Here is a 20,766-nt window from a genome sequence, read left to right on the forward strand (position 1 = left end):
AGCCCACAGACAAAGCATAATTTAGGCTGACTTGACTGCCTAAATTCCTTAATCAACATCAACAGCTGTAAGCCTATATAAGCATGCTTCCTGTTTCTTAAAGAAATGTATACAATATGGAAGTGCATTCTGTGCAGGCAAATAAACAATTCTGCTTCTCTACCAGTGTAATGATAACATGCATTTGCATGAAATACATGGAAACGTAGCAAATGGCTAAAGAAACCTGTGATTTCTGTGGTAGGATGCTAGAAAGACATTGTCACATTACAAATCGAAAGTGCTGCTAATAATAATTTCTGCTTTACTTACAGAAATCTGAAAGGGTGTAAAACGACATAAACCTCTCTGCCTCCCATTTTGAGTCTAAAGTTTTTTTAAAAAAAGCATTCTCCCTGTATAATCAACTGCATTTACTCTAGGGGTTTGTCTGATTGTTCACATAGCCCTGATGTCACATTTGATCTCTATTTCAGAGCACTTTTTTTCAAAATGTAACTTATTTAAAGGAAAGTTATTTTCTCCTGGCAAGGGTCCATGAGTTCAATCACTCACAGACCTGTTCATGGGCGCTGAAGTCTGTGAGAGACAGATTGAAAACTGCAGAGGGCTTTTGTTCTCAGCAGGGAGCGAGTTAAATGCCACTTCTCTGACTTACAGAAGCTGCAGCACCTCTGCCTTACATGGGCGGTGCTGACTGCTCGTCAACAGCAACCTTCCGCATTCCTCCAACAAAACACTTCCAACCTTGTCACAGTCATGGACTACTCTTACTGCACACCAAAACCCACACCAATCACACTTAAACGCTTGACTTAACCCTCACTACTCTTGACTAATTCCTCTACTGCACCCCAACACACTTGCACAGTTAATTGCAGGGGGTTTCAAACTGAGGTCCTCCAGACCCCATGAGAACATTTAAGACAAATATACTGTAACATTTTAGCATCGCTGTCTATGATTAAAGTTCTACAATTGCAGATCTATAATTGATGTTGGCTTGGTAAAGCTCTCTGTGGTTAGTTTTTGAGGAAACAGGGAATTCAAGGTGAATATCGAGGTTGGTTATCACTAGCAGCAATTCTTGTTGTTGTTTAGACAGAATTATTTTCCTTCCAGAATCCTTTCTGGTTCCTATTATTCACTTTCGGGTTTCACCCACTATTCTTTTTCACTAATGAAGTCTTGACAAGCTTTGTGTACACATAATCATAAATAATGTTATTCTTCTTTGTTGTTAAAATACCAAACAATTGGGCTGTTAAGATTACAGATGCTCCTGCTATGTGTGCTTTCATGATTTGCTCTTGTTGCAAGTCTGACAAGTCAGCCACTTCACCCATAGCAAGTGCAAAACACTGCTAAACACAACACAACCTATATACAGCCTTATATACAACCTAGAAAACAGACAATGAAGAGAAAAATAAATGATAATCACAACATATTTTTTTCTTATTTCTTATTATTTATTTATTTATTTTACTATACTATAGCCTACAGAAATTTTATTAATCCTTATAACAAAGGGTGCTCACATTATTTTGGCCAACTCCTGTATATCTAACAGTACACTGCATGATCTTTGATAGTTTTTATTTTTTTCCCTTTGGCTTTGGTACAATGACAATGTAAAACCAATTTAAGTTTGCTAACAATATCTGACCTTACTCACACAGTATAAATAGGTCTGTACTCGAAAATATTTCCAGAATTGTTTATACTTTAAGGCAGCTTGTAGTATTTGGAATGAAGAACGTTTAAAAATATCTGCTTTAGTGCACACCAAAACTCTCTCTCACCAAAAAAAAAAAAAAAAAAAAAAAAAAAAAAAAAAAAACTTTCCAGGCTACTGCAACTTTCAAAACAGACACACACACTAATTAAATACACCTACTGCTCTACAGCACCTTCAGTAATCATTCAGTGCAAAACACATCTTGGTTTTACTATATTAGTGAGGATTTATCATGAACTCTATGGTTATCGTACTGAGGTGAAGATATATACTAAACATAGCTAGATACTGACTCTAAGCCTAACCCTCACTCATACCTGATTAGTTGGTTTAAACCTAAAGATGTTTGGCCAAGTGTTTTTCCAAGTGAGGACAATATATTACAAATACAACTATTGCAAAGTTGGTTTCTGACAGCTTCCTATGTTAGTGTGGGCATAAAAAAATATAAAGCAAATAATACATTAAAAATAATGTCCCCACAAATGTAGCAAAAATCTGTACACATCTCATAATATAGGTTTCAAGGTCTACTCATTTTTACATTTTAATTTGGACATTGTAGATATATTCCTAGTATGCACAGTTTGCTAGTGATTTCACGTTTAACTATTCTTGGGAGGACGCAGACAACACCTGACCCACACACACTTCATCCGAATTCGAGCGAGTATCTTAGGCTGTTCGATCGGGGCAGATCTTCAGCATGTTATTCCTCTTAGTTCTCCTCCTATCTTTCGCGCTTGCTTCCAAACAGATTAAATTAAATGGTAAATGAGAGCGAGCAACTCGGAGCGTGACTTTTCAAGAGGCATCTTTCTGCTCGTGCATGCCTTCTTGTGTATATGTGAGAGTGCTCGCGAGAGAGATCATGGATGAAAGACGAGGACGTATCACAATCTGTTGTATGGTGGCAAAATAGAAATTCTCTTCTTTTTTTTTTCCTTTGATAATTTCTGTATCTTTATTTAAGAACCTACTCTTGCCTCGCCAAAGGGTGAACGACATTTTATGTGTGAGCTTAGACCAGCTTTGTTCAAATGTACTAATACCAAAATGTAAAATAAGCAAAAATAAAATTATACACAATTTTAGCAAAGAGGGGACTTAAACTGCAGATTTCAGTGAAAACATTAAAATCGTGATCCCCACAATGTCGAGTCACTTTAAAAAGCCACAATGGTCTTAGGGAAGTTGTCTACTATAATGTTACTGCTATACAAAACTCATAACATAAACACATAACAGACACTATGAATGTTGCTTCATTAACAGGACTAACGTTACTTAATAAATGAACGACACTGCAATTTTCGCATATAGCGACTGGCTGCTTACAAACTGCCTTTTAAATGTTTTTAATTACGCGAGTAGTCTGGCTGGATTTCTTAAAATATCTCATGTTTGGACGTGTTAAGATGAGGTTTAATACAACGACAAGTTAACAGTTGTATTTCACATAATAAATACATCAACTTACAGTTACTCGCCGATAAAACCGAAGTTAACGCGCTTAACGTCGTGAGGAGGAACATTCCGATGCTGTTGTGGAACCTCATGTTTGGAAAAGTACTCCGCTCCGCACTTCTGGGGGACCTCCGGCCGTTAAAACCGTCAGGGGAAAAAAAGTGTTAAATCTCGTGAAGGTAGCGTTCTGACTCCCACCACAATGAGCTGCAGCCACGAATGAGCGCGCGCCTCCCGCCGTTTCCTCAGATCCCTGTGAAGGACTGATCCAACACTTGCGCTCGCTCTCTCTCTCTCTCTCTCTCTCCCTGTGGGTCAGTGCTGATCTCAGTCATTCGCTCTTTGGATACTGTATGCTTAAGAATACAAGTTGCTCTCGATTTCAGGACCACAGAGAGCTCCACTTTTTTTTCCTTGTTATGATTTTCAAACCAAGGAGCCTCAATAAGTTTGTGGAAAAATTTAGGGGAAAAAAACTGTTCTGAAATGTTAATAAAAAACTGTTAAAATGTATTAAATTGTACTTTTTAACATTTAATTCTACTTTATACAGGCTGGTGATTAATTGCAATTATTTTGTTCCAAATGTTATTTTTCACCTATGTTTCGGGTCTTTATATAAATATAGACATGATAATACGTATGACAATATGTTTGCCTTTAATATTTTAGAAAGATAAACCCTCACAAAAAGTTAATCATTATTCTGTATTAGGGGCTATCACAACGTGCATATTGTTGATTTAGGTAACGTGCCTCAGGTAGATTCCTAATGGAACCCTGATACAAGCGTTAGCTTCGTTCATTGCGTCTGAATAGTTCCCACTCTATAAATTTCAAATTTAATAACTTATAAAGTACTAGGTCGTCCCATATTGCAAAGTTAATAAAACAGCGATACCTGTATGACATGTTGTGTATCCGCTGACAAGATGCACGAGGCCATGAAAGCGGAAATGCCGTCACATTCCAGAATTTGACAATGGAAAAGAATTACGGTGTCCAGGAAGGGGCGGGTTTGATTCAGTTGCTGAATGTAATACTGTAGAATTAAAGAATGTAATACTATAGAATTAAAGGGACTTTGGTGATACATCGTTGTATTTTAGTATTAGTTGTATTAGTTAGGGCATAAAAAACAAAAAAAGTAAATAAATAATAAGCAAATAATGTCCCCACAAATGTAGCAAAAACCTGTACATATATATATATATATATATATATATATATATATATATATATATATATATATATATATATATATATATATATATATATCATAATACCATATATCATAGTATTTCACAATATTACTATTTTACTGCATTTTTTATGTTTTTATTTTTATTTTTAAATAAATGCACCCTTATTTGCATTAACGCATGTAATTACTCTAAACTTTGCCTTGAAACATTTTCATTTTATGGCTCTGATCATAATGGTCACTTTGTATGGCCAGTGTTGGGCAGGTGCTGACCGATCTATGCACTGATATTGAGAGTTCTTTCATGCCAGAGAGTGAATTGAAATCACCATGACATATTGGTACACCAGGGGAGTACTGTGTGTGTGTGTGATGAGAAGACATTAGTTTCAGACTGAGTAAATATCTGAAGGACATGTTTGTTTGATCCTTTCCAGAGTAAAGAACAGCAAGAATGAGAACACAACTTTCTTATACACTGTCTTTTTCTCACGCATGCTGTCTGCGTGTCTCATTAAAACAAGTCTGACCTACTGATCTCCCGCTGTGAAGCTTGAGTTGAGGGCGATTTCTCTGTGTGGGAGAAATGCCATGAGACATCCACTCCATGCTGGAGTTCAATTCACTTCAATATTGCAGAAACAGAAGTGAGGAAATGAAGTAGATAAAATCTGATGACACATGAAAGGCCCGTTTCATGTCTTTATTATATGTCTATCTTTTGTTTATATTGCTTTTTAAAATGACCACTTTTCTCCAGTTGGATATAGTTAGACCCACAGACCACTCATTTTCACTAACCGTCTGATATTGCACACATGAACTGCTCATAGTCATAAGTCTGACTACATGAGTACTGATTTTCAAGCGCTAACTGGTTCAAGATTAGATGTACAGATGAAGAACCATGCAGTAGGATCTGCTAATGAAGAAGTTTGGTTTGGCTGACAGCTTGTGGTGACAGTATCTTTAGAAGAGTCTATGAATAAGTAAGATTTGAATTACAATGATTGAGTCTATAAATATGCAACTGTCTGACCTTTCAATCCATATGCACTCTTGATAAAACTTGTGTATTGCGTCTAATCAAAAGTGAATATCCTACAATTCAAAGAAGAAAGCAGAGAAGAGATCAAAGGCACATCACATCAAAGAGATGAATTTAATATGTCACACGGTTGATGGCAGCACTTCTGACTTGACTACGGGGAAAAAAGTTATGAGCATTCTGTAAATAAGCCATGAGAAAGTTATACATTTTAAATAAATATTAGAACCGGCAAAAATATTCAAGGACAATTTAGTAAAAAAAAAAAAATTTGCAATTAGATATCTGTAATTTCATGTGGTGTTTACAATGATTGCCAGTTCAAATAATGTGTATTTGAACTGCCATATTCACCCTGATGATCCCTCTATTATCTACCACAAGCTAACAGCTGGTGTGGAGGCGGAATTCGTTTAACTTTACATAATCTCTACCTGCAAAAAGGTCTTCAGTTAAGGCAAAGTAAGTGTGAACTTCTCAAGGCTCTGTAGAATGAACTGACGGGCACCGGGTAAGACTTGCCTCCCCGAGGGACTTCGGGGTAATTCAGAGTAAATGAAGTGAAATGAAGCGTACCCTTTAAGATGCAAACAATCTCTCCTCTCTTTTATTTTTTAGCATAATCTTCCTTCTCATCTCCACTGCCCTTCATTCAATGGCGGACACGGGAATCATTTCCACTGATGAGGAAAAGCAAGAACTCTGCCGCCCTCCACCTCTCAGGTTGATTTTCAGATGGCTTGATGTGACAAGGCAACTGATGATTTACACAATCTCTGTTCTATCATCTTATTCATGTTTAAATGTACACCCATGCATGTGTAATTTTACAAAATGAGATGTTTACTACAGTTTAAATTAATACTTGTATTCCAAAAGGATGCATAAAGGTGATTAAAAGTGACTGTAAAATGTGTTTAATTAAAAAATATAATCAAAAAAGATTACTATTTACTACAAAGGATGACTGTTTCAAATAAATGCTGGTATTTTGAACTTTCTAAGAATCCTGAAAAACAGAAATATTAGAAAATATTGAGCAGCACAACTGTGTTCAGTGCTGATAAGAAATGTTTCTTGAGCACAGAATCAGTTTAATAAGATGATTTCTGGAGGATCATGTGACTGAAGACTGGAGCGATGGCTGCTGAAAACTTATCTTTGCAATCATGGGAATAATTTACATTTAATCATTTACAAAATAACAACAGTAACTTTAAATTGTAATATTTCACAATAATAATATAAACACCTTACAGTCAAGGTTGGAGTTAAATTAACTGAATGAATCTACCAATTTTAAAAGAAATTGTGATGTTTTAGTGTTTAGTTTAACATTTACACCAACCAAACCTTTTAAAACACCGAGGCACAGTAAGTGTAGAGGACTGCAGTATTGTAAAAGTACTTACGTAAAGTTCAAAATTAAGGAGAAAGTATGTAAATTGAACTAGGTACAAAAATGTGTTTTAAGATATGATAGATCTATAGATTACGTTACACACTGTTTCTTAAGCTATGGCCTTGACACATTGCTGACTGCTATAAAAGAAAAAGGTAAATGTTTGATTGGTTAACCTAACCTAATTCACTTTAGCACCTTCTAGTAGACACTTGTCAGAAGAATGTGTGTAAGATTCCATTATATTATAGCAGATGTTATGCCTGATTGTTTGAAACATATATACCTTGCATTTAGCAACACTGTGCTTTTTGTGGCAATGTGAAATGCAATGTGAAAATGCTCATTTTCACTCAATCTCCTGTTAATCTTGAGTACCTATAGAGTAGTTCTGCATCCTTCATATCTCCAAAAAGAGAAAAATAGTCTGTGCCGATTTTTTCCGGAAAAACACGAGCCGCTGGAGGCGTTATTTCTGCACAAATATGACCCAAAACATCAGTGTGATGACTATCGGATGTCATTGCCTGTTCTGTTTTATTTAAAGAACAAGGACTTATCAAAGTCTGAACATGTTTGTAGAAGAGAATCATGACATGAACAAAGGAGATCATTGAGGGCTTCATAAAAATAGTTTTTGTTAATCTTGACACTGGAAAAGTTTACAAAACATCTCTAAAGATCTCTAAAATCCCACAGTCAGACAGATTTGGAGGAAGTTTAATACCACTGTTACCCTCCCCAGGAGTATTTGGCTGTATTCCAGCTTAAAAACCTTATCCTATATATCCTATATATAAAACATAGTTTTGGTAATATCATGGTTTGGGTCTGTTGGGTCAATGAATTCTGAATTATGCAAATTCAAAAGGAAAATGTCAGCACATCTGGCAGAGAAACTGAATCTGAATCATCTCTCTCATGCAGCAAGACAATGACCCCAAGCACACAAGTCGTTCTACCAAAGAATGGTTAAATAAGAACAAATTTAATGTTTTGGAATGGCCAAGTCAAAGTCCGAACCTTAATTCAATTGAAATTTGTGGAAGGACCTGAAGCAATAGGAGGAATCCACCAACATCACATAGTTGAAGCGGTTCTGTACTGAGGAATGGGCTAAAACTCCTATAAGCCTTTGTGCAGGACTGATTAGAAGTTACAAGAAGCATCTGGCTGCAGTTATTAGACCAGACACTGAAATCAAAGATTCACATTCTTTTGCCACTCATGATATGTAAAACTGGATCATTATTCTATATATTTTTGTCTCCTTTGTTTGACTGGATTCTATTTGACTACGTTCCAAACTGGTCACAAAATCTGATGATGTCTTGGATAATATTTGTACAGAAATATTGAAAATTCAAGCAGCACTGTATGTTGTATTTGGAGGGATGTTGCAGTGTTTATGAAGTGTGTTGTGTGTGCTAAACTTTAAAGTGGGAACTAAGTACTGTCTTTATGATATTAATTTCTCACGGGCCTCTGCTCTATTCCACCTGCTTTATTATTATTTAATTCTCCCTCAACCCCCTTGCAATATGTAGGATGTGTCTGCATAATATTTAAGTTCTGTTGAATACCAAATTCTCTCTCTGGGAGTTTCAGCTGTTACTCTGTTTGATGTAAAGGTTATCTTGACGGAGCAGCAGACATTTTCAACGCCTCCATGCAAGTCTCAACGTGTTTCCATCGCGCCTTCATGCAGAGCATCGTCTGGTCTGCATATTATTAAACCCCTTTAGCGTTTGAAACTTAGCTTGAACTAATGAAAGCCTGCAAAACAGGTGCATAATGACATATTTCATATGCTGTTTCCATGGGGATATAAAAGCAAACATTCATAGTATAATGATGAGCTCTGATTTCTTAAGTATTTTGTATCTAATACCAGCACCAGTGCAACTAGACTCAAGTAAATCAGCAAGCCTTGCACAAACCATTCAACTACCTCTGCAAAATGTCTCGGACATAACTAGAAAATATAGAATGCTTGCTAATTTAGTAATGCTCTTGTAATTGCCAAATGATGCACTAAAATACTAAATGCAAGATCAACAGGCATTTTTGGTCATCATGTCAAAAGTTTTAAGGGGATAGCTCACACCAAAATGAAAATTATTTCTTCATTGACTCATCCTCATGTCATGTTTATTATAAATAAAGGTGCTTTGTTGGCATCTATGGCTCCATGAAGAACCTTTACGATTCACAGAACCTTTCCATTGCACAAAAGGTCTTCATGTAAAAAAAAAATGGCTCTTTAGTTATTCAAATTAGTTCTACCAGAAAGACTCGGGAGATAGAAGAATGTACAAAGCTTACATTTGTTGACAGCTCAGCGAGCACAATTATAAATTTCTTTAGCGGAAGGCCCCGTCCATGGTTCGTAATCCGAGGGTAGCGAATCTGCATTTCCTGCCTGAAGACGAAGGCAGGGGCGCAGCAGACCCCCCTGGAAGGTAAGGACAGGACCATCCTGGTGGTGGTGGAGAGGGTTGAGGTTGTTGTCGCGTCGGCATCTGCGAACTCAAACATGTGTAAGTACGATCTTTTATACGGGAGCATAAAGACGTGATTGGATAATGATGAAGGTAATTAGTGACGAAGTGATTGAGTCTTCCTGGCAGAACTTAGGCTAAAGCTTCCATTTCTTATTAGTCATTCAAACTATTAACTTTTTTTTTTTTTTAAGAACTGTTTACTGAAATATTAAGTGGGAAACCCAAAATGGTTCTTTTATGGCATTGCTGCAAAAAACCCCTTCTTAAAACATTTATAAAAATAAATAAATAAATACCGTAATGTAGTTTGTTCATAGCCGAACTGTAGCTACTTCTGCCGATTTGCATTTAGGCTACAAAATCCAGAAGAATATATTCTGAAGAACTGCTGTCATCCATAAAATGATAATGATAATGACAATGTGGTTCAGTGTTGTTTTAGACAATACTGACTTTGACATATGGATAAAAAAAAAATGGAAAAACAATTATTCATTTTTCTAAATATCTTATTTTGTGTTCTGCATAAATACATGTTTGGAATAACATGAGAGTGAGTAAATGATCAAGCTGTCAACAGTCTTAAACTATTCCTTTAAGACTGTTGACAGCTTGCATTACATATAGAAAACATAACTGAATGCAAACGCATGCACAAATATGACCTTCAGAGCTAATGTTTTAGATATTAGCCTTTAAAAAAGAGTTGAAGGGAATGAAAAATAAATAAGGCCGACAAATCAATGATGATACTCATTCAATTATTTATCCAGTGTACTATTTCTACAGTTGTGTCTTTTGGGTCTTTTTGCATCCATGGGCTTTCTTCTCATTAAAAATTGATGGTCCAAGAATATATATATATTTTTCCATATTTTCATTATCTGCAATCTTTAACAAGTGTATTGATCCGTTCCACTTCCTTTCCTACCTGCCCAGGCGAACTGCGTGTGGTATCGGGTGTCTGGACAAGGAGCCCAGGTAATGCCAAATTAGACAGTAAAACCTCCACACACTTCACGTTTTTGCATTCAGACACAGAAAATGATCCTACGGTGTAATCCTCCCTCCAGTTGGTCTCTGCAGGGTGTGTGTTTTCTTAATGACGGTGGAGACATGGATTTAGCTCACCTGCGACGCTCGCTGTGAAACAGATGTTTAGAGGAGGCTTGTCTTTCGAAGGAAGGACAATAAGTTGGTTTGAATGTGCTGGAATATAAGGAGATAGAAAGAAGGAACGAGAGCTGCGTCAGTCAGCAGTGATAAGCCAATAAACCACTCATCTCCTGAGAGCACAGACTTACTCATTCTTGGGTGATCATACACACGTGTATAATTAAGTGTGTGTGTGTGTGTGTGTGTGTGTGATAGAGAAAGAGGCGGTGTTGAGTGGGTGAGGGAACATGTGCTTGGCTGAGTGCTTTAGACACTTTCAGACTATAAGAAACATGACAGCATTTTCTCGTCCTGTCATAGGCTTTTCTATGTGTGTGTGTGTGTCTTATACCCTCAGCTGCCATGAGTTACTCTCTCTCTTCTTGAGCATGGAGCCTTGGGGTCAGTCTGTAATCTACAGCTATAGAGTTTCTTCCAGAAGATGAAAGGAAGTCAATATGGAGTCAAAGATATACAGCCATCGCTAATGGAGTCAGGCAAAGAAAATGGCAGATATATACACGGATGCTAATGTGGCAGATGATCGAGAGTGAACACTGGCCTGTTGAAAAGACTCGGATATGGGTTTTGGATGATACATTTAGAAGGTGCTACTTCAAACATATTTCACTTGGTGAACTTTCCCACAAAATGGTTGACATTTCTTTCTTTCTTTCTTTTTCTTTTAAAAGGTAAATCAACTATGGTATTTTCCTCTCACCAATATTTTACATGGATATTGTTAAATGTGAGAAATATATATATATATATGTATATATATATATATATATATATATATATATATGTATATATATATATATATATATATGTATATATATATATATATATATATGTATATATATATATATATATATATGTATATATATATATATATATATATATACATATATATATATATATATATATATATATATATATATATATATATATATATTTGCCTCCGATTTGGACCATTTTCAGATGTGGTTCTAAATCTGATATGCATCTGATATCTTTGCCATTTGACCTGCTATGTCTAAATACTCATATCTGATTCTTCTCTTATTCATGAATGTTTCTTGTCATTGTTACATGACTACTCGTTCTCGTTCTTGAGTTTATCTTTAAACTTTTATTACATATGAGATGTTATTATTTATTTTTTTGCCTCCGATTTGGACCGTTTTCAGACGTGGTTCTAAATCCGATATGTATCTGATATCTTTGCCATTTGACCTGCTGTGTCTAAATACTCATATCTGATTATTTTATTCATGAATGTTTCTTGTCGTTGTTACATGACTACTCATTCTCGTTCTTGTTCTTGAATTATCTTTAAACTCACTATGACTGCTTTTGCACTATGATGTTTTAATGACCCTTTTAGCATGTTTCTAAGAACAAGGACATGAGCTGCATCTGAAATGCTGTCTGGGAAAGTACTAAATTGAATAAAGTCATTGTCAGTTGACTTTAAGTGTCAGTTGAATTGCTTCAGTGCCATTCACAACTCCAACTCCTTGGCCTTATAAGAGAGTAAACTGTTCATTTATTTACATCTGTCCATTATAGAATAGATACAAAATGGACCAAAAGCTACACAAAACACTTAAATTATTCTAACATTCCGATGCATACAGTTAAAGCTGAAGGAGAAAAGAATAAAAGGATGTAAAGAAGAATAGATGTGTGATCCAGACTTTAAAATGCACTATATGTGAAAGCATCCTGAAATTTTAATATAAATATAAAATATTCAATCTAAGAATCAGGCTTTACAGTGTAAATGTGGCCTAGGTTGATCTTTAAAACAGGGTGAACAACATATAAACCCAAAGTATAAAACCATTGTTTAGTAGTGTGATCCACCAGCTCTGGATAAGCTAAGTTCATACTCATTAATACCTTAATATCCAATCCAATAGATTTCTGGGGTTTTATGCTTTATACTCCAGCATGAACAGTCGAACCCTGCACCACCCCACCCCTATCTTTATTTCTCTCCATCTTTCTACCACTCACAGATCATCAGCTTCCTGAACGTAACACCTTTGGAATCAGCCAGGAGCAAACAAACAGCACACTGACAAATCCCCCTGCTCTCCCCACATCCCATAATGCCATCTGTTAGACAGCATCTCCACAGTGATTAGGTCAGCCCTTGCTACCTCTTATGCCTTAGGAGTGCTAACTGGATTTCTGCCAAGCAGTTTGGAGTTTCTTCGAGACAGGTAAGAGATAAAACTGTACTTCTTCCAGAAGAGCCAGAGGACATGCTGCCCTCTCTCCCCCAAGGGTTTTGGCCCTGTTTTTGAGACTCAGAGCAGAACAAGAGAGTCTATGTTTTCTTTAACCGTCAGTATCAGCTCTGTTCTTTCCAGTGATGCAGTTCTGCAGCATTTATTAGTACAACACATAAAGCTCAAACTTTTAATAAGTACAGGCAAACAACATTCCAATAAATCTCTCCATATTATATATATATTTTGCATCTGGGTTTGGGTAGTATGGTATGCATGACCCTTCTAAACTTTTTACAGTAGCATATTTTTATAACAGGTTTGCAAATCAATCTGATTCGCAGGCTTGCTGTTTGATTCTGATTTCAAGATTTATTTTATTTGTATATTTTTGTATTTATTTATATGCACTACCATTTGAAAATTTGGGTTTGGTAAGATAAAAAAAAAAAGAAAAAAAAAAAACTGGCTACACTTTTTAATTTTAAGGTGTCCTTGTTCTTGTGACAGTGTAATTATACATTTAAGTACTGAGTAATGTTAATTAACTATGTAATTATATGGTAAGGGTTAGGATTAGGGTTTGACTTAGGGTTAAATTAATTAAATTAAGCATAATCATTTGCAATTATAATAGTAAGTACAAGTAACGTGTGACAAGGATACCTTAAAATAAAGTGTTACCGAAGACCCTTAAACAGCATTATAATATATATATATATTATATATATATGCTTTTTTATTTTTTCATTTTTATTTTTCTAAACTGTATTACATTATTTTAGGATTCTTTTATGAATAAACAGTTCAAAAGAACAGCATTTATTTCAAATGGAAACAAATGTCTTTACTATCATGTTATTTATTTAATGCCCCTCTTCTTAAAATTTAAATTTCCTTAATAAATAAATAAATGAATAAATACAGACACACAGACATACACAAAAATAAATAAATAAATAAATAAATAAATAAATAAATAAATAAATAAATGTCTGGTCTGTGTTTTACCATTGTCTGACATGTTCTTAAAGTGTCAAACATCTTTGTTATGAAATTATTTGATTAACTTCAAAGTCACGTGATATTCATGTTCATCAATACTATTAAATGTAACTGTTGGTACTGCCTCCATCTTCAGGCACTCAACTCTCTGTGAAGTGAGGCAGCATGGTTGATCTGTTGTGGTAGTGTGATGCATCTAGGCTACATTTTATCCATTATTTAAACAGGTTAAAGCATCTGTGTTGCAGTTTGAATGTAGTTTTTGGATTAATGCAGAAAAAAAACATGTTGCAGGGCATGAAGACACACATTAGGATATGTGTTTTCATGAATACTTTAGAGCTGGGTTTCAAGGTTGTGTTTGTGTGGCTGCTTTGGGAATCTTTCCGTACATCTGTTTCTTTGTGGCTTTTGAGCTTCTGTTGATCAATATCAAACAATGCTGTATCAATGACAAATGCAGTGAGGCCGACCACAAAACTTCGACATAAAAGCAAATCAAAAGATGCCAAAAAAGCAAAAGCAGAAGGGAGTTGGAGAAATAAAGAGGGTTATAATGGAGCATTATTTGAAAACCTTTCTTTCTTTCTTTCTTTCTTTCATTGTTATATGTGTGTATATATATATATATATATATATATATATATATATATATATATATATATATATATATATATATATATATAACAATGAAATGTAAAATGTGTGAAATATATATATTTAGACTCTTTTACTCTATAGAAAGAAGAATATCATAATGATTTGAAATGAGTAAATGATGACAGAAATATATTTTATTATGATTGAACAGACACTAGTAGTTTGTTTGATTTAGGGATCGAAACAGAACAATTAACACTTGTAGAAAATGTATCCATGGTTACAATAGCAAGAACAATGGATGAGAATCTGTGAGCCTAACCAGACCGCAGTGAAACGTTTTTGCGAGTGTGTCCCTGAAAAGAGCACTTTTCAGGGTACTACTTCTCACATCTGAAAGTGGGTATGTATGTGTGTCATATAATAAGTTAGGGGTGATTTTGACAGTGGAGAGAGCTTCACATACCTTACCACAGAGATAAAAACTCCATTAAATCCTAAGGGAGGACACATTTCTCCACTAATTTGATCTGAGAACAAATGTCAGATGAGAAGCCAATACTGCGGTGGTCGACCACAACTGACTGGGCATCAGCTTTCACACAAACCCAGATCTGAGTTAGAACCCACTGGCAAGAGAAACATGGGTAAATCCTTGATATTTAGACTGACCTCCAAACTGAAGACTACTGTTTTGCTGATCCTTGGATATTTGGAATGATTTATGCCTCTGGATGGCTTACATTCAATTTCAGTTACTGATAGACTTGGATAAAATATTTTTTCTTTTTTATTGTTGATTTTTATTTTGACTCAAGCCATTCTGTCTCCCTCTTTTGTAAATTAAGCATGCCAGTATACCAGCAGCTGTAAAATATTTGCTTATTTTGTTCAGCATTTGATCTCCTGTAAAGGTTTATGCATTAAGGTTGCACATATTTGCCACATCTCCATCAGTGCACCAACCGGTTTGAGAGAGAATCAAAGAGAATTACTTCACCTCTATGCTCTTGCAAGACACAAATTTCCCATCTGTCTGTCTGAGCTTTCAGCACAAGGCAAAAACCTCATCTTCATACAGACATCATTCTCCCTTTGTTTGTCAGGAGGAAGCACCTGTTTGCTCTTCAAACAGGTGAAAACAGCTTGAAAAGAAAGTTGTCTTCAAGGACAACCCTGAAAATTGTCCAAAATTTCTCTCCAGCTGTAATATAATCAAAGGTAGGAGGCCTAATGATAGCACCTGACATTTTAAGTGTTTTTTAAAGGGACTGAAAGTTATTCAGTTATTCAGATATGAAACATTTGCATCTATTCAGAATCCATATTAGTTACTTTGACTCTCTGACTTTATTTTTGAAGGAAATGTATAGAAAAGAATATTCAATTTGCTCCAGCCAAATGGAGACTTTCAGACTCGCAGTCAAATGATAGATGTAGAGAGATATCTACCATTTTCTTTGAACATACAGAGCTTGAAACATGCTGATGAAATGATAAGTGCTTTCCGTCTTAACATACATATTTATTCTGTCTCTTTTATTAGATTTTCCATGCCCATGATGGTTTGAAGTTCTTGTAAATGGAGTTTTCAAACTCTACCAGTATCTCTGATGAGATTTACAGATTAGGACGATGCTGAGCAGAATCTTCATCAGAGAGGAAGAAAGAAAAAACAATGATGGACAGCCAGCGATAGCAGGATAAAGTGATCGAGGGGGTGGGGGATGTGATGAAAGGTGGGAACGAGTGAAGAGTGGTTTTGAGAGATTTTTTTAATTATAGCTGAACACACCTCTTCCTGCAAAACCCTCATAAGCTCCGATAAATGGTTTGCTGATGTTCACACACAGCTGGGCTCATTAGCAAGGTGTCTAGAGAGATGAGCTGGGCAGAGTGAGCAAGAGACTGAAAAACTGAGACAGATAGACATACCTGAAGCAAACAAGGAAAGAATGTTTAAGAGAGAGAGAGAGAGAGAGAGAGAGAGAGAGAGAGAAGCAGCGCTTTTGACATCAAAGCAAACCAAGGAAGCAAAGGCAGACTTTTGTGCATTCATCAATGTCATAGAAGTTCAACTAAAGGCACAAGACCTTTCACATAGCACTGCTGTCTCATGCATGATACACTACGGTGGACACATGCTCTGCTGTGCAGCTCTCATGGTGTTCTGCAGGTCAGGTGATGTACTTGAGAACCTTGGGAATGAAATGCCCTTGAGATCTTCCAGCGAAGTAAGAATCACTTTTTAAAAATCCCATGCCATGCCACTATCCTTTTTTGGCCTTGAGCAAAATCGCTTAGCCACTATATGCCTCCAGGAGGCAAATAATCAGAGACTGCGAAGATCTCTTGTAGCATTTATTCACATGGCTGAGTCTGTTGTAGTTGTGATGGAGGACAGGAGAAAGCATAGAAGTCATCTCTGAATGGTATTTTGACATTGGTCGGCGCTTGGCAGCCACTTACAGTGACATTCTTTCATCTCTACTCGGGCAGTTCTGTTCCAGTTCGCAATTTGCAATTCATAACATCAGGGACGAGACTCCCAGAAGGATCAGAGAGCCTCATGATATCACAGTGTGTCATGCATTCAAGTCCAGTGAAGCTATATGATGGCTTTGAGTGAGGAACAGACAGAAAATATTACACATACTGTACATTCACATAATGCTGCATTAAGATACATTTGACTGATTAACATAAATGATTAGTGGTTATGATAATTAACCAATTAAACTTGACATGATTCAGTGGTTCACTTGATTCATTGTCATGATTTAGTTGCATAATTTGAGGTCATTTTGTACCTCATCCCACACATTTAGAAGGATATGGTTAAAAATATATTTTTGAAGAAAAATCAAATTTAAATTTTGGAGTGAAGTTTTGCTTTAAGAATTTTTAGTGCAACTGTTGTGTCAGTTTCACAAGATGGATCCAGCATGACCTTTTTTGCACCACGTATGACACATTTTATATCTAATCGGCAGCTGGTGCACAGTAATGTACATCGAAATGTCAACACTCTCATAATGTTAATGTTTAATGTGATTCCATCCACATGTGATTAAACAGCACTAATTGCTGGGATCAGCATTCCCAAATTGTCTTTTTAAGCCTCAGCGATTAGGAGCAGGGATTTAAACACCGACTTCCTACTGAAACACAGAGTTCTTCACCATTTCCACTACATCCCCCACCCCCTGCTAGATCACATCCCAAGGGGGTTGGTGAGGGAAAGGGGAGCATTATTTACATTGTTACTGCATCTTCCTGGAATGGTTTATGAATAATGAAGTCTCTAAGCACCCCGATCATTTGTCATACTCACTGCTTACTGATATGCATTTAATAGGCAGTCAATACAAGATCATGCATTCCTACAATAATGCTTAATCAATGGAGCCTGGGCCTGTTCGACAAAACCTGATGAGGTTCTGCATCTTTGACAAGGTTTCCTAACAAGTGATTCATCAATAGCTTGATTGATCAGTGTTTTACTTGATATTTTAATCAATTACTTTTTCTAGGCATCCTCAATTTCTTCAATTTCATTAAGAATGAGTGTTTAGCTTCATTGTTTACTTTAATTATAAGTTTAAATCACAAGGCACCTGCAGTCAGTGCAGCATGCATTTTGCTGGCTCATCATTTGAAAATAGACTGAACTTCTGGGAAGTCCTCATTATGTTTGGCATTTTATAAAACCATTTGATACACAATATCGGCTTTTAACTGTAAATGCAGAATCAAAACCAATAATGAGGGTCATTCTGGGTTGCCAGAGCCAAACACAAAACATTAGATCATTCGATCAGTGTTCAGCCCATGTCCATCTGTGAGCAAGTTCTCTTTTTTTTTTTTTTTGAGCTGTGGAGCTCTTTATTTATTCTTCCATTTGCTCTTTTTCAAGAACATTTCCTGCTCATAACTAATTTCCTCTGACAATACTTCACTTCATGCACCACCATCTTTTCTCTACTAAAAATGTAATCAAACATGGAAAGGAATTTGTACTAAATGATGACCATGTTTTGTGGCCTGTTCAAGGTTCAGTCAACTTTCAAAAGCTTTTTTTTTTGTGCTTGTACAGTTCACATAATTAAGTTCAAATGAGTTAAAGCCATAGGATTCCTTAATTGTTTTTTTTTTTGTCACAAATGTAGGGTATCAGACCCAAACCAGGCAAATTAAAGATTCGATCGGGAGCATGGTTGAAACACAAGGAGCCGAATTCCACAGAAAGGCAGGATGTTGTAAATCAATTCCTAGCCTCACAAGTCAGACGCAGCTCCACTAACTAGCAGCTTGAACAGCTTTCAACATTAGAACAAAAGAACAATTCCAATATTCTGAGAGGATATTATCAAATTTGGGGCAAGTAATCAAGATTGATGGTCAAAGATCACATGTAAATGCATGATAGTAATCCCGATCACAAGCTCTTTGGATTGACTTCCCCCGACCTAGAAGAAAACAAATCAGATTGAAATTCCTTTAAGGGGACCTTTTAGCATCTGGTCTCCACAGAACGTCCTTTTATAGATGTAGATGCAACAAAATGAACTCAAAAAGACTTATAAATGAATATCAGTCCATTGCTTAACTGCACTGGTGTGTCTAATAATTGTAACCTAAATGAACTCATTGTGAGGATTAATTAAGTGATTGGTGGCTGTTCATGTCTATGCAATTTCATGTTTTGCTGTAAACTTGGGATTTCACATTTTCATTCTTTTAAACTCATTCGTTCCTCACTTTCGATCTTCCTGCACCTTGTGTGAATGTGTGAGTGTGTGTGCTTATGTGTTAGATTAGTTTATATGTCTTCGATTTATCTAATAAAGCCTTATTCATCTTGAAAAGAGAAGTTTCTTGTGTTTTGTGCTTACACGTTAATGTCTTAAACTGCTGATCTTGTTACTGTGCTAATTAATAGTATTTTCATTATACTTTGGATATTAATATCCATAGCAGAGTTGATGTTATACGGCTCGTTCAATGAATCACTGGCAGTCTCAGTGATCAGCCGTAAAACAGTTATTCTGTCTAAATTCCCTTTAAAATATTAAATGATTCCCTTTGAACTAAAAATTGACCTGTTTCCCTTACACAACACACATTTATTTATTTATTTATTGTAAAGGTGTAAAATAAAAGTTAACATGATCATTTTGTGTTGGCACTACATGAGTCATTTTTGTTTGGAGATTCAAACCAGATGGGTGGATTTTTGCTGTCTTAATGTCAACCTCATGTATTTAGGGATAAGGCTATATTCATTTGACCCCATGTCATCAAGGTTAAAAACTCATTAGAGGAAATGTCCACCTTGGCAGACTGTTTTGTTTCTATCACACTGCCCTCTGTTCCACGGGCAAGCAGCCACCATAAGGACTTACCTGTCAGTCAGGACCAGACAGGCAGAGCAGCATTGCCTCTAGAGAGGGAAACTAAATGAGCCTTCTATAAACAGCGTGACATGTCAGGGCAGTATGACATACACCAACCCCCCCACCCCCCACCCCAACCCCCCATGCCTAAACCCACGACACCAGGCGTTCATATTCAGAGCCTTGGTGTCAAGCTTTAATCCGTGCCTTAGGCCTGCGTGTGATCTTGACAGACACGAGAGGCATGTGACTTATTTTCTGCATGTGTAAGAGGGAGGAATCATGTGAAATGATGCGAGAGATTTTGATCAGAAATAAAAATAAATAAATACCACAGGGCAGGCAAAGACTAGTTTGACAACATCTGCATCTTTTGATGATAGGACTATTTCTGTCGGTCTATATTAACTGAGGGTGATGGTAGTGATGACAGCATTGAAAAGCTATTTTAACTGTTCCAAAATCTAGTGGGTTGCACTACTTTCCACTGCCTACATAGGCTACTGCCTATAAAGCTCCATCCTAACTGAAATAGAATCAATTTGAAATACTCTCCACAGGCAGCAGTCGGAAGTGTGAATTTGTATCCTTAAAATAGTAGTAGTTCTATAGCTTTTGATTGATAGTGTACATTTATAGCAGATTCCACACTGCTATCCAAATGTTTGAGGTCAGTATGATTTATAATTATATATTTATATTTGGAACATGAGGGTGAGTGATGAATGACAGAAGTTTAATTTTTGGGTGAACTAATAATTTTATTCCACAAAGATGCAGTAATTTGCAGCAAGTGACAATAAAGATGTTTATGTATCAAAGATTTAATCAAAGATCTTAAAATATATATATATCAGAAAAATATTAAGCAGCACAACTATTTTCAGTATTGTTAATATCAATAAATGTTTCTTGAGCAGCAAATCAGCATATCAGATTTCTGAAGGATCATGTGACACTGACGACTGAAGGATGATGCTGAAAATGTAGCTTTGACATCATAG

General features: G+C 36.0%; 1 protein-coding gene across 4 annotated transcripts in view; it reads right to left on the reverse strand.

Moving 5' to 3' along the window:
* The window catches only part of LOC128022186 (contactin-associated protein-like 5), a 65,142-nt gene extending 60,960 nt beyond the window's left edge, over nt 1-4,182 (reverse strand). For 2 of the 4 annotated variants that reach the window (XM_052609496.1, XM_052609497.1), the window contains exon 1: nt 4,110-4,182. Coding sequence is in view for 1 of the 4 variants with exons in the window: in XM_052609495.1 (XP_052465455.1) it covers nt 3,222-3,300 (79 nt within the window). In the remaining 3 variants the exon portion in view is untranslated. Of the gene's footprint in view, nt 1-3,221; nt 3,538-4,109 lie in introns of those variants that run through there. The other 2 variants (XR_008185879.1, XM_052609495.1) reach the window with 2 other exon arrangements.
* Between the last annotated feature and the right edge of the window lie 16,584 nt (nt 4,183-20,766).

Source organism: Carassius gibelio, chromosome A11 (genome assembly GCF_023724105.1).
Source record: "Carassius gibelio isolate Cgi1373 ecotype wild population from Czech Republic chromosome A11, carGib1.2-hapl.c, whole genome shotgun sequence".
NCBI lineage: Eukaryota > Metazoa > Chordata > Actinopteri > Cypriniformes > Cyprinidae > Carassius > Carassius gibelio.